At 51.2% G+C, this 21010-nt stretch overlaps 1 protein-coding gene across 1 annotated transcript; it reads left to right on the top strand.

The window, feature by feature from the left end:
* The first annotated feature begins 2438 nt into the window (after positions 1-2438).
* Positions 2439-8644, top strand: LOC129694166 (actin filament-associated protein 1-like 2). Its single transcript, XM_055630882.1, has 3 exons — positions 2439-2542; positions 2952-3131; positions 8507-8644. The coding sequence occupies exons 2-3, from the start codon at positions 2991-2993 to the stop codon at positions 8642-8644; spliced, it is 279 nt and encodes a 92-aa protein (XP_055486857.1). The 5' UTR covers positions 2439-2542; positions 2952-2990.
* Positions 8645-21010: the final 12366 nt, after the last annotated feature.

Raw genomic sequence — 21010 nt, 5'->3', positions numbered from 1 at the left:
CTGATTCGTCACATGGATGGCCAGGCAGGGTCCATGCTGCCCTGTGTGGAGCTCAGGGTGAATGAAGCCTTGCCTCCACTCGCTCACACCCCCCACTGCTGGAGTCATCTCCCCGCGAGAGAGGGGGAGGATTTAATAACAACCTGAGCAGCAACTTTTTCACACAGAGAGTGGTGGGTGTGTGGAACGAGGCAGACAGGAAGAACTGCAGATGCTGGTTTACAATAAAAGATAAAGTGCTGGAATAACTCATCGGGCCAGGCAGCATCTCTGGAGAACTCACCTTGGTTTTGTCCCTCCCCCACCTCACATCTGGCTTTTTATATAAAATCTTGAGAGGAATAGATCGAGTTGATGCACACTCTTGCCCAGAGTACGGGAATCGGGAACCAGGGGAAAAGATTTCATAGGAATCTGAGGGGTAACTTTTTCACAGAGAGTGGTGGGTGTATGGAACAAGCTGCCAGAGGAGGTAGTTGAGGCGGAGACTATCTAACGTTTAAGAAACAGTTGGACAGGTACATGGATAGGACAAATTTGGAGGGATATGGACCAAATGCGGGCAGGTGGGACTAGTGTAGATGGGACATGTTGGCTGGTGTGGACAAGTTGGGCGGAAGGGCCTGTTTCCACACTGTGTCACTCCGTGACTCCACCCTCCCCCCTTCAACTACAATCAGTCCGAAGAAGCTTCCCGACCCGAAACATCACCTATCCATATATTCCAGGGATGCTGCCTTGCCCGCTGAGCTGCTCCAGCATTTTGTGTTCTTTTTAACATAGGAGGTAGTTCAGGCAGGTGCAATAACACACCTTAAAGGACACCTGGACAGGTACATGGATAGGAAATGTTTGGAGATGGACGAGTTGGTCAGTATGGACGAGATGGGCCGATGGGCCTGTGTGACTCAGGGCCGCTGAGGCACTGTAAAGTGTGCAGTTGAACCCTGTGCTTGTGCTGGCTATTGAGAGTCTGTGACCAGAACAGCGCGGAAACAGGCCCTTCGGCCCATCAAGTCCGCACCGACCAGCGATCCTCGCACACTAACCCACTAACTCCTACACAAACTAAGAACAATTTACAATTTTTACCAAAGCCAATTAACCTACAAACCTGCACGTCTTTGGAGAGTGGAAGGAAACCAGAGCTCCTGGAGAAAACCCACGCAGGTCACAGGGAGGAACTGCAAACTCCACACAGACAGCACCAGAGCTCAGTATTGACCCTGGGTCTCTGGCACTGGAAGCCAACAGCTCTACCCGCTGCGCCACCGTGCCGTGACCCACCACACTGCCTCGCCCTAGAACCTCTGCCTTGCTTTGATTCCTGTCTTTTTCCTCGCAGGCCCCATGTGGTGCTACCCCACCGCTGCCGGCCCGCCCACTGCCCCCGCTGGGGGACCAGTCGTACGAGGAGGGGGAGCCCTGCGGCCCCATGGCCCCCTGCCCCACGGGTGAGTCACCCCAGACCCAAGGGGGCAGAGAGGGGCTGATCAGTGGGGTGGGGGTGGGGGTCATCTATTTACAAGGGGTAAGATGGTATTTCCAGGTGCTTCATGGGGAGGGAGTCAGTGTTTTATGGGGGTGTGTATCTGGGGTGGTGTGTACCTGGGGCGGTGTGTACCAGGGGCGGTGTGTACCTGGGGCGGTGTGTGTGTACCCTGGGGCTGGGGGTGTGTACCTGGGGCGGTGTGTACCTGGGGCGGTGTGGGGGCGGTGTGTACCTGGGGCGGTGTGTACCTGGGGCGGTGTGTACCTGGGGCGGTGTGTACCCGGTGTACCTGGGGGGCGGTGTGTACCTGGGGGCGGTGTGTACCTGGGGCGGTGTGTACCTGGGGCGGTGTGTACCTGGGGCGGTGTGTACCTGGGGCCGGTGTACCTGGGGCGGCGTGTGTACCTGGGGCGGTGTGTACCTGGGGCGGTGTGTACCTGGGCGGTGTGTGGGGGCGGTGTGTACCTGGGGCGGTGTGTACCTGGGGCGGTGTGTGTACTGGGGCGGTGTGTACCTGGGGCGGTGTGTACCTGGGGCGGTGTGTGTACCTGGGGCGGGTGTGTACCTGGGGCGGTGTGTGTACCTGGGGCTGGTACCTGGGGCGGTGGCTGGGGTGTGTACGGTGTGGGGGGCGGTGTGTACCTGGGGCGGTGTGTACCTGGGGCGGTGTGTACCTGGGGCGGTGTGTACCTGGGGCGGTGTGTACCTGGGGCGGTGGTGTACCTGGGGCGCGTGTGTACCTGGGGCGGTGTGTACCTGGGGCGGTGTGTGTGTACCTGGGGCGGTGTGTACCTGGGGGGCGGTGTGTACCTGGGGCTACCTGTGTTTCCGTGTCTGATGGTCGGGTGTGTTTCCAGACGGCCTGGACTCGGACGAGAGCCTGTACGAGTCGTACGGGGATGAGGAGGGCGTGTGCGGCGCGTGGCACGGACTCTCTGCAGGCACTGCCCGCCCCCCTCCCTCACCCACATCTGTGGCCTCCTCTGGCGCAAACAGTGGCTGGGACGATGGAGCAGGCAGCTCGTGCTCATCAAAGGCCAGCTGCTGTTGGTGGGTATCCCCCCCTCCCCCCTCATCCCCCCCCCCCCCCCCCCCCCCCCTCCCCCTCCCCCCCCCCCCCCCCCCCCCCCCCCCCCCCCCCCCCTCCCTCCCCTCTCCCCTCCCCTCCCCCTCACCTCCCCTCACCCCTCCACCCCTCACCCCGTTGGCAGGACAGGATTTACCCTCAACCTCCCCTCGCCCCTCACTACATCATCGGAGGCTCGTCACGTCTCTACTGTCCCGCAGTGCTGCAGGTGCCTCGTGAACGGGGTCTAACTTGTTGTGCAGGAAGTTTGAGGAGGTTCCTGACCCAAAACGTCACCTATCCATATTCTCCAGAGATGCTGCCTGTCCCGCTGAGTCTCTCCAGCTTTCTGTGTGGATCTTGGGTCTAACTCTCTCCCCTCTGTCCCCGCAGTGCTACAAGTGCCTTGCGGACGGGCTGCCGCTGCTGGAGATGAGCCTGGCAGGGGCCCGCGCTGCCTACAAGTTCAAGCGGGGCCGCAGGGTGGAGCACGAGCTGAAGGTGACGGGCACGGCCCATGCCAGCCTGGTGCTGGGGCTACACACACAGCGACAGGCCCACGACTGGATGAAGGTTTGGAGGTGTTAGCACCAGAGAGATCACAGTTAGATATCGCCGGTTCACTGGTGCACGAACCAGCCACAGACTAGTTACCGGTAGATTGTTACCTGGTATAATAATCACTCACCTGTGGGGTTAACTGCAGCAGGCCATTGCATGGGAAGCAGGTTCCCATCTCCACTGACTCTGCCTGTAACTGGGAAACACACAGAGGTCAGTGCTGCACAGACCGTCTGGCCACCGTCTGGAACTGAGGGTCTTCAACAGGGAGACTGCGGAGAGAGACCTGTGGGTGGAGGGGGAGAGAGGCAGTAGTTGTGAACTGGGTGAGTGTGTGCACTGGGTGATGTGGGAGGAATCAGTGTACGTGGGTGTGTGTAGGTGGGCGTGTGTAGGTGTGGTGGGCGTGTGTAGGTGTGGTGGGCGTGTGTAGGTGTGGTGGGCGTGTGTAGGTGTGGTGGGCGTGTGTAGGTGTGGTGGGCGTGTGTAGGTGTGGTGGGCGTGTGTAGGTGTGGGGCGTGTGTAGGTGTGGTGGGCGTGTGTGTGGTGGGCGTGTGTAGGTGTGTGTGTGTGTGTAGGTGTGGGGGTGTGTGTGGGTGTGTGTAGGTGGGGGCGTGTGTAGGTGTGTGGGTGTGTGTAGGTGGGTGTGTAGGTGTGTGTGGGCGTGTGTAGGTGTGGTGGGTGTGTGTAGGTGGTGGGCGTGTGTAGGTGTGGTGGGCGTGTGTAGGTGTGTGGTGGGTGTGTGTGTGGGTGGGCGTGTGTAGGTGTGGTGGGCGTGTGTAGTGGTGTGTGTGGGGGTGTGTAGGTGTGGTGGGCGTGTGTAGTGTGTGGTGTGGTGGGGGGTGTGTGTGGGTGTGTAGGTGTGGTGGGCGTGTGTAGGTGTGGTGGGTGGTGTGTGTGTGGTGGTGTGGAGGTGTGGGTGTGGTGGGTGTGGTGTGTGTGTGGGCGTGTGTAGGTGTGTGTGGTGTGTAGGTGTGGTGGGCGTGTGTAGTGTGGTGGGCGTGTGTAGTGTGTGGTGGGGTGGGCGTGTGTAGGTGTGGTGGGCGTGTGTGTAGGTGTGGTGGGCGTGTGTAGGTGTGGTGGGTGGGTGGGTGTGTGTAGGTGTGGGTGTGGTAGTGTGTAGGTGTGGTGGGTGTGTAGTGTGGGTGTGTAGGGTGTGGGCGTGTGTGTGGGTGGGTGTGTAGGTGTGTGTAGGTAGTGTGTAGGTGTGGTGGGCGTGTGTAGTGTGTAGGTGTGGTGGGCGTGTGTAGGTGTAGGTGTGGTGGGCGTGTGTAGGTGTGGTGGGCGTGTGTAGGTGTGGTGGGCGTGTGTAGGTGTGGTGGGTGGTGGGCGTGTGTAGGTGTGGTGGGCGTGTGTAGGTGTGGTGGGCGTGTGTAGGTGTGGTGGGCGTGTGTAGGTGTGGTAGGGTGGGGGTAGGGTGTTGACATGGACAGAAAATTGGTTGGCAGACCGGAAGCAAAGAGTAGGAGTCCTTTTCAGAATGGCAGACAGTGGCGAGTGGAGTGCCGCAAGGCTCGGTGTTGGGGCCGCAACTGTTTACCATATCTATTAATGATTTGGAAGAGGGAATTAGGAGCAACACTAGCAGGTTTGCGTATGACACAAAGCTGGGTGGCAGTGTGAACTGTGAAGAGGATGTTAGGAGGTTGCAGGGTGACCTGGACAGGTTGACCATATAACCATATAACAATTACAGCACGGAAACAGGCCATCTCAACCCTTCTAGTCCGTGCCAAACACATATTCTCCCCTAGTCCCATATACCTGCACTCAGACCATAACCCTCCATTCCTTTCCCGTCCATATAACTATCCAATTTATTTTTAAATGATAAAAACGAACCTGCCTCCACCACCTTCACTGCAAGCTCATTCCACACAGCCACCACTCTCTGAGGAAAGATGTTCCCCCTCATGTTACCCCTAAACTTCTGTCCCTTAATTCTCAAGTCATGTCCCCTTGTTTGAATCTTCCCTACTCTCAGTGGGAAAAGCTTTTCCACGTCAACTCTGTCTATCCCTCTCATCATTTTAAAGACCTCTATCGTCCCCCCTTAACCTTCTGCGCTCCAAAGAATAAAACCCTAACTTGTTCAACCTTTCTCTGTAACTTAGTTGCTGAAACCCAGGCAACATTCTAGTAAATCTCTGTACGCTCCCTATTTTGTTGACATCCTTCCTATAATTAGGCGACCAAAATTGTACACCATACTCCAGAATTGGCCTCACCAATGCCTTGTACAATTTTAACATTACATCCCAACTTCTATACTCAATGCTCTGAAACAACCATCCACCATTACTCTCTGGCATCTCCCATTCAGCCACTGTTGAATCCATCTTGCTACAAACAACCATCCACCATTAATACCCAACCATTGAACCTTCTTAACCAACCTTCCGTGAGGAACCTTGTCAAAGGCCTTACTAAAGTCCATATATACAACATCCACTGCTTTACCCTCATCAATTTCCCGAGTAACCTCTTCAAAAAATTCAAGAAGATTAGTCAAACATGACCTTCCAGGCACAAATCCATGTTGACTGTTACTAATCAGACCCTGTTTATCCAGATGCTTATATATATTATCTCTAAGTATCCTTTCCATTAATTTGCCCACCACTGACGTCAAACTAACTGGTCTATAATTGCTAGGTTTACTCTTAGACCCCTTTTTAAACAATGGAACAACATGTGTGCAGTACGCCAATCCTCCGGCACTATTCCCGTTTCTAATGACATTTGAAATATTTCTGTCATAGCCCCTGCTATTTCTACACTAACTTCCCTCAATGTCCTAGGGAATCTCCCGTCCGGACCTGGAGACTTATCCACTTTTATATTTCTCAAAAGTGTCAGTACTTCCTCTTCTTTGAGTGAGTGGGCAGATGCGTGGCAGTTGCAGTATAGTAGAGATAAATGTGAGGTTATCCACTTTGGCGGCAAAAACAAGTGGGCAGATTATTATCTCAATGCGGTTAGGTTAGGTAAGGGGTAGATGCAGCGAGACCTGGGTGTCCTTGTACACCAGTCACTGAAAGTTGGCTTACATGTACAGCTGGCAGTGAAGAAAGCTAATGGAATGTTGGCCTTCATAACAAGCGGATTTCAGTATAGGAGTAAAGAGGTTCTTCTGCAGTTGTATATGGCTCTGGTGAGACCACATCTAGAGTATTGTGTACAGTTTTCGTCTCCTAATTTGATGAAGGGCCGAATGGCCGCCTCCTGCGCCTATTTTCTATGTTTCTAGCTAGATAGCTAGCTAGATGTCTATATACTGGATACCTAAGTAGTTAGCTGGACAGCTATGTATTGGATGGCTAGATAGCTCGCTAGACTGAGCTACGTACTGGATAGCTAGACAGATAGCTACTGGATAGCTGGGTCGCTAGCTATGAGCTATATGCTGGATAGCTAGATTGTTAGCTAGATGGCTACATACTTGATAGCGAGTTACATACTGGATAGCTAACTAGATGGCTACATATGGGGGTGCCTAGAAATAGGGCGGATTTAGAGGAGGGCATGTAAATGGGAGTGGGATTTAGGGGAGGACACCTTTAAATGGTGAATTAGGAGGGCACCTATAAATAGTGAATTAGGGGAGGGCACCTGTAAATAGTGAATTAGGGGAGGGCACCTTTAAAAGGTGCAGTAGGGAAGGCATCTGTAAATGTAGGTTTAGGGGAGAGCACATGTAAAGGAGCAATACAATATGAGCAACAGCAACAACTTTAGTAGTGTGCTAACCAGTTAGCAGAAAGACAAAACATAATCACAACTAAACAGGCTAGATGGCTGCATCCTGTATAACTAGGTAGCTAGCTAGATGGCTATATACTGGAAAGATTGAAAAGACTAGGCTTGTATTCAATGGAGTTTAGAAGGATGAGGATGGATCTTATAGACTTATAAAATTATAAAAGGACTGGACAAGCTAGATGCAGGAAAAATGTTCTCAATATTGGTCGAGTCCAGAACCAGGGGCCACAGTCTAAGAATAAAGGGGAGGTCATTTAAGACTGAGGTGAGAAAAAACTGTTTCTCCCAGAGAGTTGTGAATTTATGGAATTCCTTGCCACAGCGGGCAGTGGAGGCCAAGTCACTGGATGGATTTCAGAGAGTGTTAGATAGAGCTCTAGGGGCTAGTGGAATTAAGGGATATTGGGAGAAGGCAGGCACGCGTTAATGATAGGGGACGATCATCCATGATCACAATGAATGGCGGTGCTGGCTCGAAGGGCCGAATGGCCTTCTCCTGCACCTATTTTCTATTCTATATGGTGGGCGTTGTGTAGGGTGGGTGTGTGTAGGTGTGGTGGGTGTGTGTGTAGGTGTGGTGGGGTGGGTGTGTAGGTGTGGTGGGGGGTGTGTAGGTGTGGTGGGGGGTGTGTAGGTGTGGTGGGGTGTGTAGGTGTGGTGGGGTGTGTGTGGGTGTAGGTGTGGTGGGCGTGTGTAGGTGTGTGGGCGTGTGTAGGTGTGGTGGGGGTGTGTAGGTGTGGTGGGGGTGTGTAGATGGTTGGGTGTAGGTGTAGTGGGTGTGTGGTGGTGGGTGGGTGTGGTGGGTGTGTGTGGGTGTGTGTGGGGGTGTGGGGGTGTGTGGGGGGTGTGTGTGTGTGGTGGGCGTGTGTAGGTGTGGCGTGTGTGGGCGGTGGGTGTGTGTAGGTGTGTGGGCGGTGTGTAGGTGTGGGGGCGTGTGTAGGTGTGTGGGCGTGTGTAGGGTGGGCGTGTGTGTGTGTGTGTGGTAGGTGTGGGGGGTGTGTGTAGGGTGGGTGGGGTGTGTAGGTGTGGTGGGTAGGTGTGGTGTGTGTAGGTATGTGTGTGGTGTAGGTGTGTGGGGTGTGTAGGTGCGGTGGTAGGTGTGTGTAGGTGTGGTGGGCGTGTGTAGTGTGGTGGGTGTGTGTGGGTGTGGGGGTGTGTAGTGTGTAGGGTGGGCGTGTGTGTAGGTGTGGTGTGTGTGGTGTGGTGTGTGTAGTGTGGGTGTGTGTGTGTGTAGTGTGTAGTAGGTGGGCGTGTGTAGGTGTGGGCGGGTGTAGGTGTGTGCGGGTGTAGGTGTGGGGGGGTGTAGGTGTGGGGGTGTGTAGGTGTGTGGGCGTGTGTAGGTGTAGGGTGGGCGTGTGTAGGGTGTGGGGGTGTGGTGGGCGTGTGTAGGTGGGTGGGCGTGTGTGGTGTGTAGGGTGGGGGTGTGTGTGTGCGGTGGGGGTGTGTGTAGGTGTAGGTGGTGTGTGTGTGTGTAGTGTGTGTGGTAGGGGGGTAGGTGTGTAGGTGTGCGTGGTAGGGTGGTGGGCATGTGTAGTGTGTAGGTGGGAGTGGCGTGGGGCACTGCCAACGTGTACTGTGCCCGGGGGACTGGTCATTGTGACCCTCCTTGTTTTACCCGTTTACAGGTTATTGAGGATGTGAGCAGCTGCGGACACTACAGATCCACACCCTGGCACTGCCCATTAGCAGCGAGCAAAGGCACAGAACCTGCCCTCAACAAGGTACGTGTCCCCCTGGCCCACTCACCCAGGCTGGGGGTGTGATATGTGGTGTCACTAGCAACAGCGGGGGGGGGGCATATTGTGCTCACAGGGGGTGGGGGTCAGATGGGGGTGTGTAACCACTGGGCAGGGGAGGTACTTGGTGGGGGGGGGGGTGAGCAGGGATCTCGCTTAACTTTTTTTCCCTGTTGCCAGCCGGGCAACCTTGGCAGCTTTTTAAGTTGCCAAATGACAGTTTAGGTGGTCATTTAAGACGGTGTGCTTGAAGCGTGCGATAATGTGTTCACCCATAGTGCGTAGTTACCAGTCGGAATTATCCTCAATGAAACATTCACATATTATGTCGGCTTCAAATAAAGTAACAAACTAAACATTCACCAATCAAGACATGATATATCCCACAATGATATGCAGCAAAATTATAAGACAGTATCTCAACTCTTTTTACACATTGCAATTAATGTTCTTTAGTTCTTTCCACTTCCAAACAAAAATGTAGTTGGATTATTCAGCGTATGATCAACCTGTGTCAATAAACCTTGACCATGGTAATATACAGTGGCTTGCAAAAGTATTCATTCCCCTTGAACTTTTCCACATTTTGTCACGTTACAACCACAAACGTAAATGTATTTTATTGGGATTTTATGTGATAGACCAACACAAAGTGGTGCATAATTGTGAAGTGGAAGGAAAATGATACATGTTCAAATTTTTTTACAAATAAAAAACTGAAAAGTGTGGCGTGCAAAGGTATTCAGCCCCCTTTACTCTGATACCCCTAAATAAAATCCAGTGCAACCAATTGCCTTCAGAAGTCACTTAATTAGTAAATAGAGTCCACTTGTGTGTAATCTAATCTCAGTATAAATAAATTGTTCTGTGAAGGCCTCAGAGGTTTGTTAGAGAACATTAGTGAACAAACAGCATCATGAAGCCCAAGGAACACACCAGACAGGTCAGGGATAAAGTTGTGGAGAAGTTTAAAGCAGGGTTAGGTTATAAAAAAAATATCCCAAGCTTTGAACATCTCACGGAGCACTGTTCAATCCATCATCCAAAAATGGAACGAGTATGGCACAACTGCAAACCTACCAAGACATGGCCGTCCACCTAAACTGACAGGCCGGGCAAGGAGAGCATTGATCAGAGAAGCAGCCAAGAGGCCCATGGTAACTCTGGAGGAGCTGTAGAGATCCACAGCTCAGGTGGGGGAATCTGTCCACAGGACAACTATTAGTCGTGCACTCCACAAATCGGGCCTTTATGGAGGAGTGGCAAGAAGAAAGCCATTGTTGAAAAAAAGCCATAAGAAGTCCCATTTGCAGTTTGCCACAAGCCATGTGGGGGGCACAGCAAACATGTGGAGGAAGGTGCTCTGGTCAGATGAGACCAAAATTGAAGTTTTTGGCCTAAATGCAAAACGCTATGTGTGGCGGAAAACTAACACTGCACATCACCCTGAACACACCATCCCCACTGTGAAACATGGTGGTGGCAGCATCATGCTGTGGGGATGCTTTTCTTCAGCAGGGACAGGGAAGCTGGTCATAGTTGATGGGAAGATGGATGGAGCCAAATACAGGGCAATCTTGGAAGAAAACCTGTTAGAGTCTACGAAAGACTTGAGACTGGGGCGGAGGTTCACCTTCCAGCAGGACAACGACCCTAAACATACAGCCAGAGCTACAATGGAATGGTTTAGATCAAAGCATATTCATGTGTTAGAATGGCCCAGTCAAAGTCCAGACCTAAATCCAATTGAGAATCTCTGGCAAGACTTAAAATTTGCTGTTCACAGATGCTCTCCATCCAATCTGACTGAGCTTGAGCTATTTTGCAAAGAAGAATGGGCAAAAATTTCAGTCTCTAGATGTGCAAAGCTGGTAGAGACATACCCCAAAAGACTTGCAGCTGTAATTACAGCAAAAGGTGGTTCTACAAAGAATTGACTCGGGGGGGCTGAATACTTTTGCACGCCACACTTTTCAGTTTTTTATTTGTAAAAAAATTTGAAAACCATGTATCATTTTCCTTCCACTTCACAATTATGCACCACTTTGTGTTGGTCTATCACATAAAATCCCAATAAAATAAATTTACATTTGTGGTTGTAACGTGACTAAATGTGGAAAAGTTCAAGGGGTATGAAAACTTTTGCAAGCCACTGTATATGCGTACGTATAGTTGTGAATGTTGCTCATTAAATAACTACAGTTATACTCCATATTATGAGCATTGATTTGCGGTTAAAATGAATTCTGTAATAACGTGTCAACGGTAGCAGTGACAATCGAACACTGCGGTTTTAATGTTCCACGTGTTCACAGATGGATTAAAACAAATAATAACATTGCGAATGAAAACACATTTGATTGCATTCCGTTATCAAACATAGTCAATATTCGCTCTGAAGACATTTCCAGGACAATAGGGTCAGGGAAGGGTGTGTGTGAATCAGTTCGGGGTGGATAGATGGCAGGGTGGGGGGGGGTTAGAAGGCAGTCGGTGCAGAATGGATGGATTGAGGCAGGTGAATTAGTACGTGTTGGTTGGAGTAGGTAAAATTGTGAGGGGAGAGCACGGGGGATGTCAGTGGTGTTGAATGGGGGGAGGGGTTCAGTACGGGATGGATGGGGGTAGACAAAAGTGCTGGTGAAACTCAGCGGGTGAGGCAGCATCTTTGGAGCGAAGGAAATAGGCAACGTTTCCGGTCGAGACCCTTCTTCAGATTGTTCCCCCCATTCTTCTTGAATGGGAGGATCAGTACAGGATGGATGTGGGGGGAGAGATCAGCGCAGGATGAATTGGGGGGGGGGAGGGTCAGTACAGCGTGGAACGGAGGTCTGTGCAGGATGAATGGAGATCACTACAGGATGAATGAGAGGAAGGTGCAGGGTAAATGGAGGGTATGTCAGTATGGGATAATGCGTGGATTAGTACAGGATGGATGGGGGATCAGTACAGGATGGATGGAGGTGAAGTGCAGGACGGATAAGGAAAGGAGTGAGTACAGGGTGAATTGGGGAACCAGTGTAGGATGGATGGGGGGGGGGGGGGGGGGGGGGGGTATGGCGGCAGGAGTATTAATGCACGGTAGGTAGGGCGATCATCGCGCAGGATGAATAGATGGGGAGGGGAGCACACGGGATGTCAGTGAATAGAGGTGGGAATGGGGATCAGTGCAGGATGGAGAGGGGGTCCCACAATATGGGGGGGGGGGGGGGGGGTGGAGGGAGCATACCAGTGAGAGAGAGAGAGGAGGGGGGTGAGGTGGGAAGGAAGGAAGGTCAGCGCTCCTCAGACAACATCGCCCCGCTGCCTTGGCCCTTGGGAACATCTCGCCACCGCATCCCTCCTCCGCCAGCCAACAGCAAGGTGCGGGGCCGAGCGGTGCAGCTCAAAGATCCCATAGTTATAGTATCTTTGGTGCAGCTGCTTCAGAAGGGTTGGAGCAAATGACCGGCTGCGACAGCGGCTCCATCGCCTCCGCCTCTCCCGCCCCCCCCCCCCCCCCCCCCCCGCCTTCCGCCCCCCCGCCCGCCCTGATAAGGGCCTCCGCCTGCAAATCCGCTAACGGCGCTTTCAAAACAAATGCTCCCGCATGCCCGGGTCCCGCATATAGGAAGGATGTCAACAAAATAGAGAGAGTACAGAGGAGATTTACTAGAATGTTGCCTGGGTTTCACCAACTAAGTTACAGAGAAAGGTTGAACAAGTTAGGGCTTTATTCTTTGGAGCGCAGAAGGTTAAGGGGGGACTTGATAGAGGTTTTTAAAATGATGAGAGGGATAGACAGAGTTGACGTGGACAAGCTTTTCCCACTGAGAGTAGGGAAGATTCAAACAAGGGGACATGACATGAGAATTAAGGGACTGAAGTTTAGGGGTAACATGAGGGGGAACTTCTTTACTCAGAGAGTGGTAGCTGTGTGGAATGAGCTTCCAGTGAAGGTGGTGGAGGCAGGTTCGTTTTTTATCATTTAAAAAATAAATTGGATAGTTATATGGATGGGAAGGGAATGGAGGGTTATGGTCTGAGCGCAGGTATATGGGACTAGGGGAGATTATGTGTTCGGCACGAACTAGAAGGGTCGAGATGGCCTGTTTCCGTGCTGTAATTGTTATATGGTTATATGGTTATATATACAGTGGTGGTCTATATATACAGTGGTCTATATATACAGTGGTCTATATACAGTAGTGGTCTCTATATACAGTGGTGGTCTATATATACAGTGGTCTATATATACAGTGGTGGTCTATATACAGTGGTCTATATATACAGTGGTCTCTATATACAGTGGTCTATATATACAGTGGTCTCTATATACAGTGGTGGTCTCCATATACAGTGGTCTCTATATACAGTGGTGGTCTCCATATACAGTGGTCTCTATATACAGTGGTCTATATATACAGTGGTCTCTATATACAGTGGTGGTCTATATATACAGTGGTCTCCATATACAGTGGTGGTCTCCATATACAGTGGTCTCTATATACAGTGGTGGTCTCCATATACAGTGGTGGTCTCCATATACAGTGGTCTCCATATACAGTGGTGGTCTTTATACACCATGCGGCCTTTCACGTGGACCATGGGGAGAGATGTTCAGGACACCAGTGCCTTGGTCAACACCATGCAGATGGTTCCAACCCTCAGATGATCACACATGATGAATTGGCTTCTGTAAATTGAAAATTGTCCCCAGTGTGTAGGGTAGTGCTGATGTACGGGGTGATCGTTGGTCAGCGTGGGCTCAGAGGGCCGAAGGGCCTGTTTCCACGCTGCATCTCTAAAGTCTAAAGTGTTATCAAGGGAAAAGTTGATGCAGGGACTCGACCTATAGTCTGAAGGTCCGCTTATAGAAATAGAATCATACAGCACAGAAACAGGACCTACAGCTCAACTCCTCCATGCAAACAGAGATGTGCCATTTACAGTCACAGTCATAGAGTTGTACAGCACGGAAACAGGCCCTTCGGCCCAACTTTCCCAAGCCAACCAAGATGCCCCAACTATGCTAGTACCATATTTGGCCCATATCCGTCTAGACCTTTCCCATTCATCTACCTGTTCAAATGTCTTTTAAATGCTGTTATAGTACCTGCCTCAACTACCTCCTCTAGCAGTCCGTTCCACATAGGTTTTTGTGGTCTTTATATACAGTTGGCTGGTGTGGCTTTTGATGCCCCTACTATAGGTAAAAGACACTGTGGATTTGCCCATGTTCGGCCGATAAAATAGGAGCATTTAAAGAGACTTTTAGATAGGAGCATGAATATGCAGGGAATGGAGAGGCATGGATATACAGTGGTGGTCTTGGCCTTGTCCTGTAAATGTTTAGAGAGATACAGCAGGGGACCCACTGAGTGCACGCTGACCATCCATCACCCCTTCACATTAGGCCTATGTTATCCAACTTTCACATCCACAAGGGGCAGTTTACAGAGGGCCAATCAACTTACAAACCTGCACGTCTTTGAGATGTGGAAGGAAACTGGAGCACCCGGAGGAAACCTACGTTAACGCAGGGAGGACGTGCACACTCCACACAGACAGCAGTTGTGGTTGGGATCGAGCCCGGGACACTGGCGCTGTGAGGCAGCGGCTCTACCCGCTGAGACACTGTGCCGCAATAACATGCCACAGTCTTGCAGCTGCTGCTTGAGTGGGTTGTGTTTTAACCAGAGAAGGTTATTGGCTGCAACCTTCCCTCCATTGATGAACTGTACACTGCAAGGGCCAGGAAGCGAGCGGGCAAGATCATCTCTGACCCCTCTCACCATGGCCATAAACTCTTTGAATCACTTCCCTCTGGAAGGCGACTCCGGACTGTCAAAGCTGCCACAGCCAGTCATAAAAACAGTTTTTATCCATGAGTAGTTGCTCTACTCAACAGCCAAAAATCTGTAGCCTTCCTTTGATCTGGTATTTTGTTGGTTCACATGCTTGATCAATGGTGTTTTATCATTAATGTTTTATTATTATGAATGTTTAGTGTTTTCTGAGTCATTCGTTCCAGTCACTGTATGTCATGTTGTTACTTGCGGGCGGAGCACCAAGGCAAATTCCTTGTATGTGAATACTTGGTCAATAAACCTACTTACTTACTTTACAAACATAAAACATAGAACAGTACAGCACAGGAGAAGGCCCTTCGGCCCACAATGTCTGTGCCGAATATGATGTCAGGACCAGCTCTAATCTGTCTGCACGGGATCCATATCCCTCCACTCCCTGTATATCCATGTGCCTCTTCATAAGGTCATGAATTCCACCATGGTCTATTCCACCATTCAAATCATGGCTAATCTATCTCTCCCTCCTAACCCCATTCTCCTGCTTTCTCCCCATAACCCCTGACACCCGTACTAATCAATAATCTATCTATCTCTGCCTTAAAAAATATCCATTGACTTGGCCTCCACAGCCTTCTGTGGCAAAGAATTCCACAGACTTGTTCTGCACGTTTGCTCTGAGCATCAGCTAGGTGTGCTGTTTTCATTCATGCATTACTTTCCAAACTGCATTTCCTGAGGCCAGATTTCTAACATCTTGGGGTGAATTGGAAAGGAAAGCACCTGAAGGTGAAAGGGCAGCTGCCCGGGACCAATCCACACAGACAGACAAGAAAGACTTCAAAGCAGCGATGGATCCATTGCCTGGTAAGTGGGGTGTTCACCAGGAACATCGTCAAACAACATTTAACACCAAGCTGGAAAGGGTGTGGAGATTATTGACCAGGATGTTGCCAGGACTCGATGGCCTGAGCTGTAGGATGACTATTATCTAAATGGCAGCCAATTAGGAAATGGGGAGATGCAACGAGACCTGGGTGTCATGGTACACCAGTCATTGAAAGTAGGCATGCAGGTGCAGCAGGCAGTGAAGAAAGCGAATGGTATGTTAGCATTCATAGTAAAAGGATTTGAGTATAGGAGCAGGGAGGTTCTACTGCAGTTGTACAGGGTCTTGGTGAGACCACACCTGGAGTATTGCGTACAGTTTTGGTCTCCTAATCTGAGGAAATACATTCTTGCCATAGAGGGAGTACAGAGAAGGTTCACCACACCGATTCCTGGGACGTCAGGACTTTCATATGAAGAAAGACTGGATAGACTCGGCTTGTACTCAGTAGAATTTAGAAGATTGAGGGGGGATCTTATGGAAACTTACAAAATTCTTAAAGGGGTTGGACAGGCTAGATGCAGGAAGATTGTTCCCGATGTTGGGGAAGTCCAGGACAAGGGGTCACAGCTTAAGGATAGAGGGGAAATCCTTTAGGACCGAGAGAGGAGGAAAACATTTTTCACACAGAGAGTGGTGAATCTCTGGAACTCTCTGCCACAGAGGGTAGTTGAGGCCAGTTCATTGGCTATATTTAAGAGGGAGTTAGATGTGGCCCTTGTGGCTAAAGGGATCAGGGGGTATGGAGAGAAGGCAGGTACGGGATACTGAGTTGGATGATCAGCCATGATCATGTTGAATGGCGGCGCAGGCTTGAAGGGCCGAATGGCCTACTCCTGCACCTATTTTCTATGTTTCTATGTTAGATAGGCTCGAACCCTGTAACCCTGGAGGATGAGGGGTGATGTTATAGAGGCGTATAAAATCATGAGAGGAATAGATCGGGTAGATGCACAGAGTCTCTGCCCAGAGTAGGTGAATCGGGAACCAGAGGACATACTCTAGGTTTAAGATGAGGGGTGAAAGATTTAATGGGAACTTGAGGGGTAACTTTTTTTCACAATGAGTGGTAGGCGTATGGAGCAAGCTGTCAGAGGGGGTCATTGAAGCAGGTACGTTTAAGTAACATTTGGACAGGATCGTGGATGGGACAGGTTTAGAGGCTATGGGCCAAACGCAAGCAGGTGCGAGTAGTGTAGATGGGATATGGTGGTCAGTATTGGCAAGTTGGGCCGAAGGGCCTGTTTCCACACTGTATGATCAGATGAAATAAGGTGTGAGAGAGGACACACGGAGGTTTGGTCTAAGAGGGATGTTAATCAGAGGAGGAAAGAAAGATGCAGAGGTGGGGAAGTTCAAGGAGGGAGTCCCAGAGCGGAGGAATAGACAAGGGAGGACAGGGGTGTGAATGTCCATGACTCGGAGTGGGGTCGCGGTGAAGGGGATTGTAGAGGCAGGTGGAGCGAGAACTTGAAGGATTTAAAAGCAAAGGTGGCCTGTAAACGGCAATATACAAATGTAAATAGGGAGGCAGAGTTTTGAATGTCCAGAGGGGAGGGGAGTGTGGGGGGGAGGGGAGGGATGAGGGGGGTGGGGAGGGAGAGGGATGGGGGTGGGGGGGGTGGGGGGGGGGGGGGGTAGTAGTGGGGAGAAGGAGGAGAAAAACAGTACAGCACAGGAACAGGCCCTTCGGCCCACAATGCTTATGCCCAACATGAGGCTGTTAAACTGATCACCTCTGCCTGCACGTGACCCCCGTCCCTCCACTTGCTGCTGCGTTCCCGTGTGTTGACTTCAGCAAGAGTTACTGTGACTCCTTGCTCCAGTCCTCACTCTTGGCCAACAGCCCTGCTCCCCGACTATAGTCCCAGCGCAGTCACCCCCCCTCTCCCACCCCCCCCCCATCCCCTTCCACTTCCCCTTCCCTCTCCCCTTCATATCCCCCTCCCCCTCCCCCTCCCCATCCCCTTCCTCCTTCCCTTCCCTCTCCTCCTCTCCATCCCTCTCCCCCTCCCCTTCCCTCTCCCCCTCACATCCCCTCCTCCTCCTCCCGTCCCTCTCTCACCCCATGACCCAGCGACCATGTGTGTGTGCGCGCGTATGTCATGCCCCACTGTGTGTGTGTGTGTGTGTGTGTGTGTGTGTGTGTGTGTGTGCAGAACGGAAGGCGTTGCCACGTCTGGAGGAGAAGATGCGTCGCCTGGAGCAGGCGGTGCTCCGTGCCAAGGAGAGGGTGAAGTCCGGCTCCGAGCTCAACCTGCTCTCGCTCAGCAAGACCTTCAAACGCGCCTCCTGTGGGCACAGCCTGGCGCTGTTCTCCTCCAGCTCTGAGACGGCCGACCCAGAGGTTGGTGCCCGGTGAGGTGAAGTTTGGTCATCCCCGGTGTGGTGAGGTACCAAGTGAGGTGCCAGTGTGGTGAGGATGTGCCCAGTGTGGAGAGTGCCACACGGTGCCCGTGTCGATACAAGTCTGCACCGCACCACTCACTCACTGGTCCATGTCACTCACTGATCCTTTACCTCAGTGCCAATGCCTTGCATCGCCCCCCTGCACCACTGCCCTGCACCCTTCCCCTGCACCACTGCCCTGCATCCCTCCCTTGTGCCGCTCCCCTGCAGGACCCCTTGCACTGGGGGAGCTGTGCTGGACCAACGTGGGGTGTCTGGCATCGGAGGGTGCTGTGGGTGGTATACATGGTGAGCGGAGGCTCCAGAAACCTGGGATCATCTGTGTGGAGTTTGCACGTTCTCCCCGTGACCGCGTGGGTTTCCTCCGGGTGCCCCGGTTTCCTCCCACATCCCTGTAGGTTCAGCGGCTTCTGTAAAATGCCCCCTAGTGTGATCAGTCTCAGCCTCGAGGCACGGAGGCGCAGAGCGTAAAGGTCATACATCACAGATGCAGGCCCTTCGGCCCACCCTGCTCATGCTGACCATCAGTACATCTACGCTGAACCTTTTTACCAACATGTGGTCGGTGGCCTGCTCTGCCTCAGTGAGTTGCTGCTGTCCACACCCCGATTAAACATTGTGAGAGTCTCTGCCTCCACCCAGACTGAACATTACAACCACCCTCCGTCCTAAAATAATCTTCCTTAGATCCCCTCGAAACCTTTCCCATTGCCCACCCTCTGATTATAACGCCTCTTTCACGAGCAAGGAGCCTTACTATCTACTCCACGGTGCTTTATATAGTTTTGTACTCTCTGTCAGGCCCCACCGCTCCTCGGAGCACAGACCCAGCCAATCTCTCATTAGGGAAGTCCCATCCCTGTCAACATCCTGGTGAAAACAGGACACGGAGTGCTGGGGGAACTCAGCGAGCCAGGCCACATCGCTGGAGAACATTGAGAGGTGACGTTTCAGGTTGGGACCATTCTTCACACTGATTGTGCTGGAGGAAGAAAACTGGATGTGGGGTGAAGGTGTGACAGCACCTGGTGAGTGATAGGTGGATACAGGTGAGGGGGGATATTGATTGGCAGACGTTTGGACAAAGGGCACAGATGGAAAGATAAAACGTGTGAGGTAAGGATGAAAGAGTGGATTGTGAAGCCAGAGGAAGGAATGTGGATGAAAAAGGATAAAACTGTCCAGTCCTTCTCCGCTCTCTTCCCTATTACCCCCCCCCCCCCCCTCCCCTTCCGCCTCCCCCCCCCCCCCCCTCCCCACCGATATGACTTCATCTGGCCACAATTCCCACCTCTTCCACCCTGACCTCACACCTTTTGTCTTTTCATCTCTGCCTATCAACCCCACCTCCTTCCCCATCACCTTCATCCACCTATCACTTGCCAGGCTTTGTCCTGCCCACCCCCTCATCCAGCTTTCTCCCCTCTACTGCAATCAGTCCAAAGTAGGGTCCCAAACTGAAACACTGCCTATCCATGTTCTCCACAGATGCTGCCTGACCAGTTACTCCAGGACTAGGTGTCATTTGTTTCTTAGCAAACCAGCATCTGCAGTTCCTTGTGTCACCATCCTGGTGAATCTCCCCTGCACCCTCCCTCCTGCACCATGGACCAGGCCTGAACATCATATTTCAGCTATGTTCTAGCCAAAGGTTTATAACAGCATACTTCCATCCTAAACACTTTAACTGCCCCTCCCATTCCTAATCTGACCTTTCTCCTGGGCCTCCTCCATTGTCAGAGTGAGGCCCAGCGCAAATTGTAGGAACAGCACCTCATATTTTGCTTGGGCACTTTACACCCCAGCGGTATGAACATTGACTTCTCTAACTTCAAGTAGCCTTTGCTTTCCCTCTCTCTCCATCCTTCCCCCTTCTCAGTTCTCCTACCAGTCTTACGACCATATTTTATCTCTATTTGCTGTGTTGTTACCTTCTCCCAGCTAACATAGAAACATACAAAATAGGTGCAGTAGTAGGCCATTCGGCCCTGCACCGCCATGCAATATGATCATGGCTGATCATCCAACTCAGTATCCCGTATCTGCCTTCTCTCCATACCCCCTAATCCCTTTTGCCACAAGGGCCACATCTAACTCCCTCTTAAATATAGTCAATGGACTGGCCTCAACTACCTTCTGTGGCAGAGAATTCCAGAGATTCACCACTCTCTGTGTGAAAAATGATTTTCTCATCTCAGTCCTAAAGGAATTCCGCCTTATCCTTAAACTGTGACCCCTTGTTCTGGACTTCCCCAACATCGGGAACAATCTTCCTGCATCTAGCCTGACCAACTCCTTAAGAATTTTGTAAGTTTCTATACGATCCCCTCTCAATCTTCTAAATTCTAGCGAGTACAAGCCAAGTCTATCCAGTCTTTCTTCATATGAAAGTCCTGACATCCCAGGAATCAGTCTGGTGAACCTTCTCTGTACCCCCTCTATGGCAAGAATGTCTTTCCTCAGATTTGGAGACCAAAACTGTACGCAATACTCCAGGTGTGGTCTCGCCAAAACCCTGTACAACTGCAGTGGAACCTCCCTGCTCCTATACTCAAATCCTTTTGCTGTGAATGCTAACATACCATTCGATTTCTCCACTGCCTGCTGTACCTGCATGCCTACTTTCAATGACTGGTGTACCATGACGCCCAGGTCTCGTTGCATCTCCACTTTTCCTAATTGGCCACCATTCCGATCATAGTCTACTCTCCTGTTTTTGCCACCAAAGTGGATAACCTCACATTTATCCACATTATACTGCATCTGCCATGCATTTGCCCACTCACCCAGCCTATCCAAGTCACATTGCAGCCTCCTAGCATCCTCCTCACAGCTAACACTGCCCCCCAGCTTCGTGTCATCCGCAAACTTGGAAATGTTGCATTCAATTCCCTCGTCCAAATCATTAATATATATTGTAAATAGCTGGGGTCCCAGCACTGAGCCTTGTGGTACCCCACTAGTCACTGCCATTGTGAAAAGGACCTATTTACTCCTACTCTTTGCTTCCTGTTTGCCAGCCAGATCTCTATCCACATCAATACTGAACCCCCAATACCGTGTGCTTTAAGTTTGTATACTAATCTCTTATGTGGGACCTTGTCGAAAGCCCTCTGAAAGTCCAGATATAACACACCCACTGGTTCTCCCCTATCTACTCTACTAGTTACATCCTCGAAAAATTCTATAATTCTATAATGTAATGGGACAAAGATGTAGCAGGATAATTAAATTAAACCAATACGTCGCTTCTGACTTCATGTAAGCGGAAACAAGTATGTTCCCAGAAATGATCGGCAACCAGAG

The sequence above is a fragment of the Leucoraja erinacea genome, unplaced genomic scaffold (genome assembly GCF_028641065.1).
Source record: "Leucoraja erinacea ecotype New England unplaced genomic scaffold, Leri_hhj_1 Leri_563S, whole genome shotgun sequence".
Taxonomy (NCBI): Eukaryota; Metazoa; Chordata; class Chondrichthyes; order Rajiformes; family Rajidae; genus Leucoraja; species Leucoraja erinaceus.
Note: the sequence above shows the minus strand (reverse complement) of the source record. Positions and strands in the feature narration are given on the sequence as shown.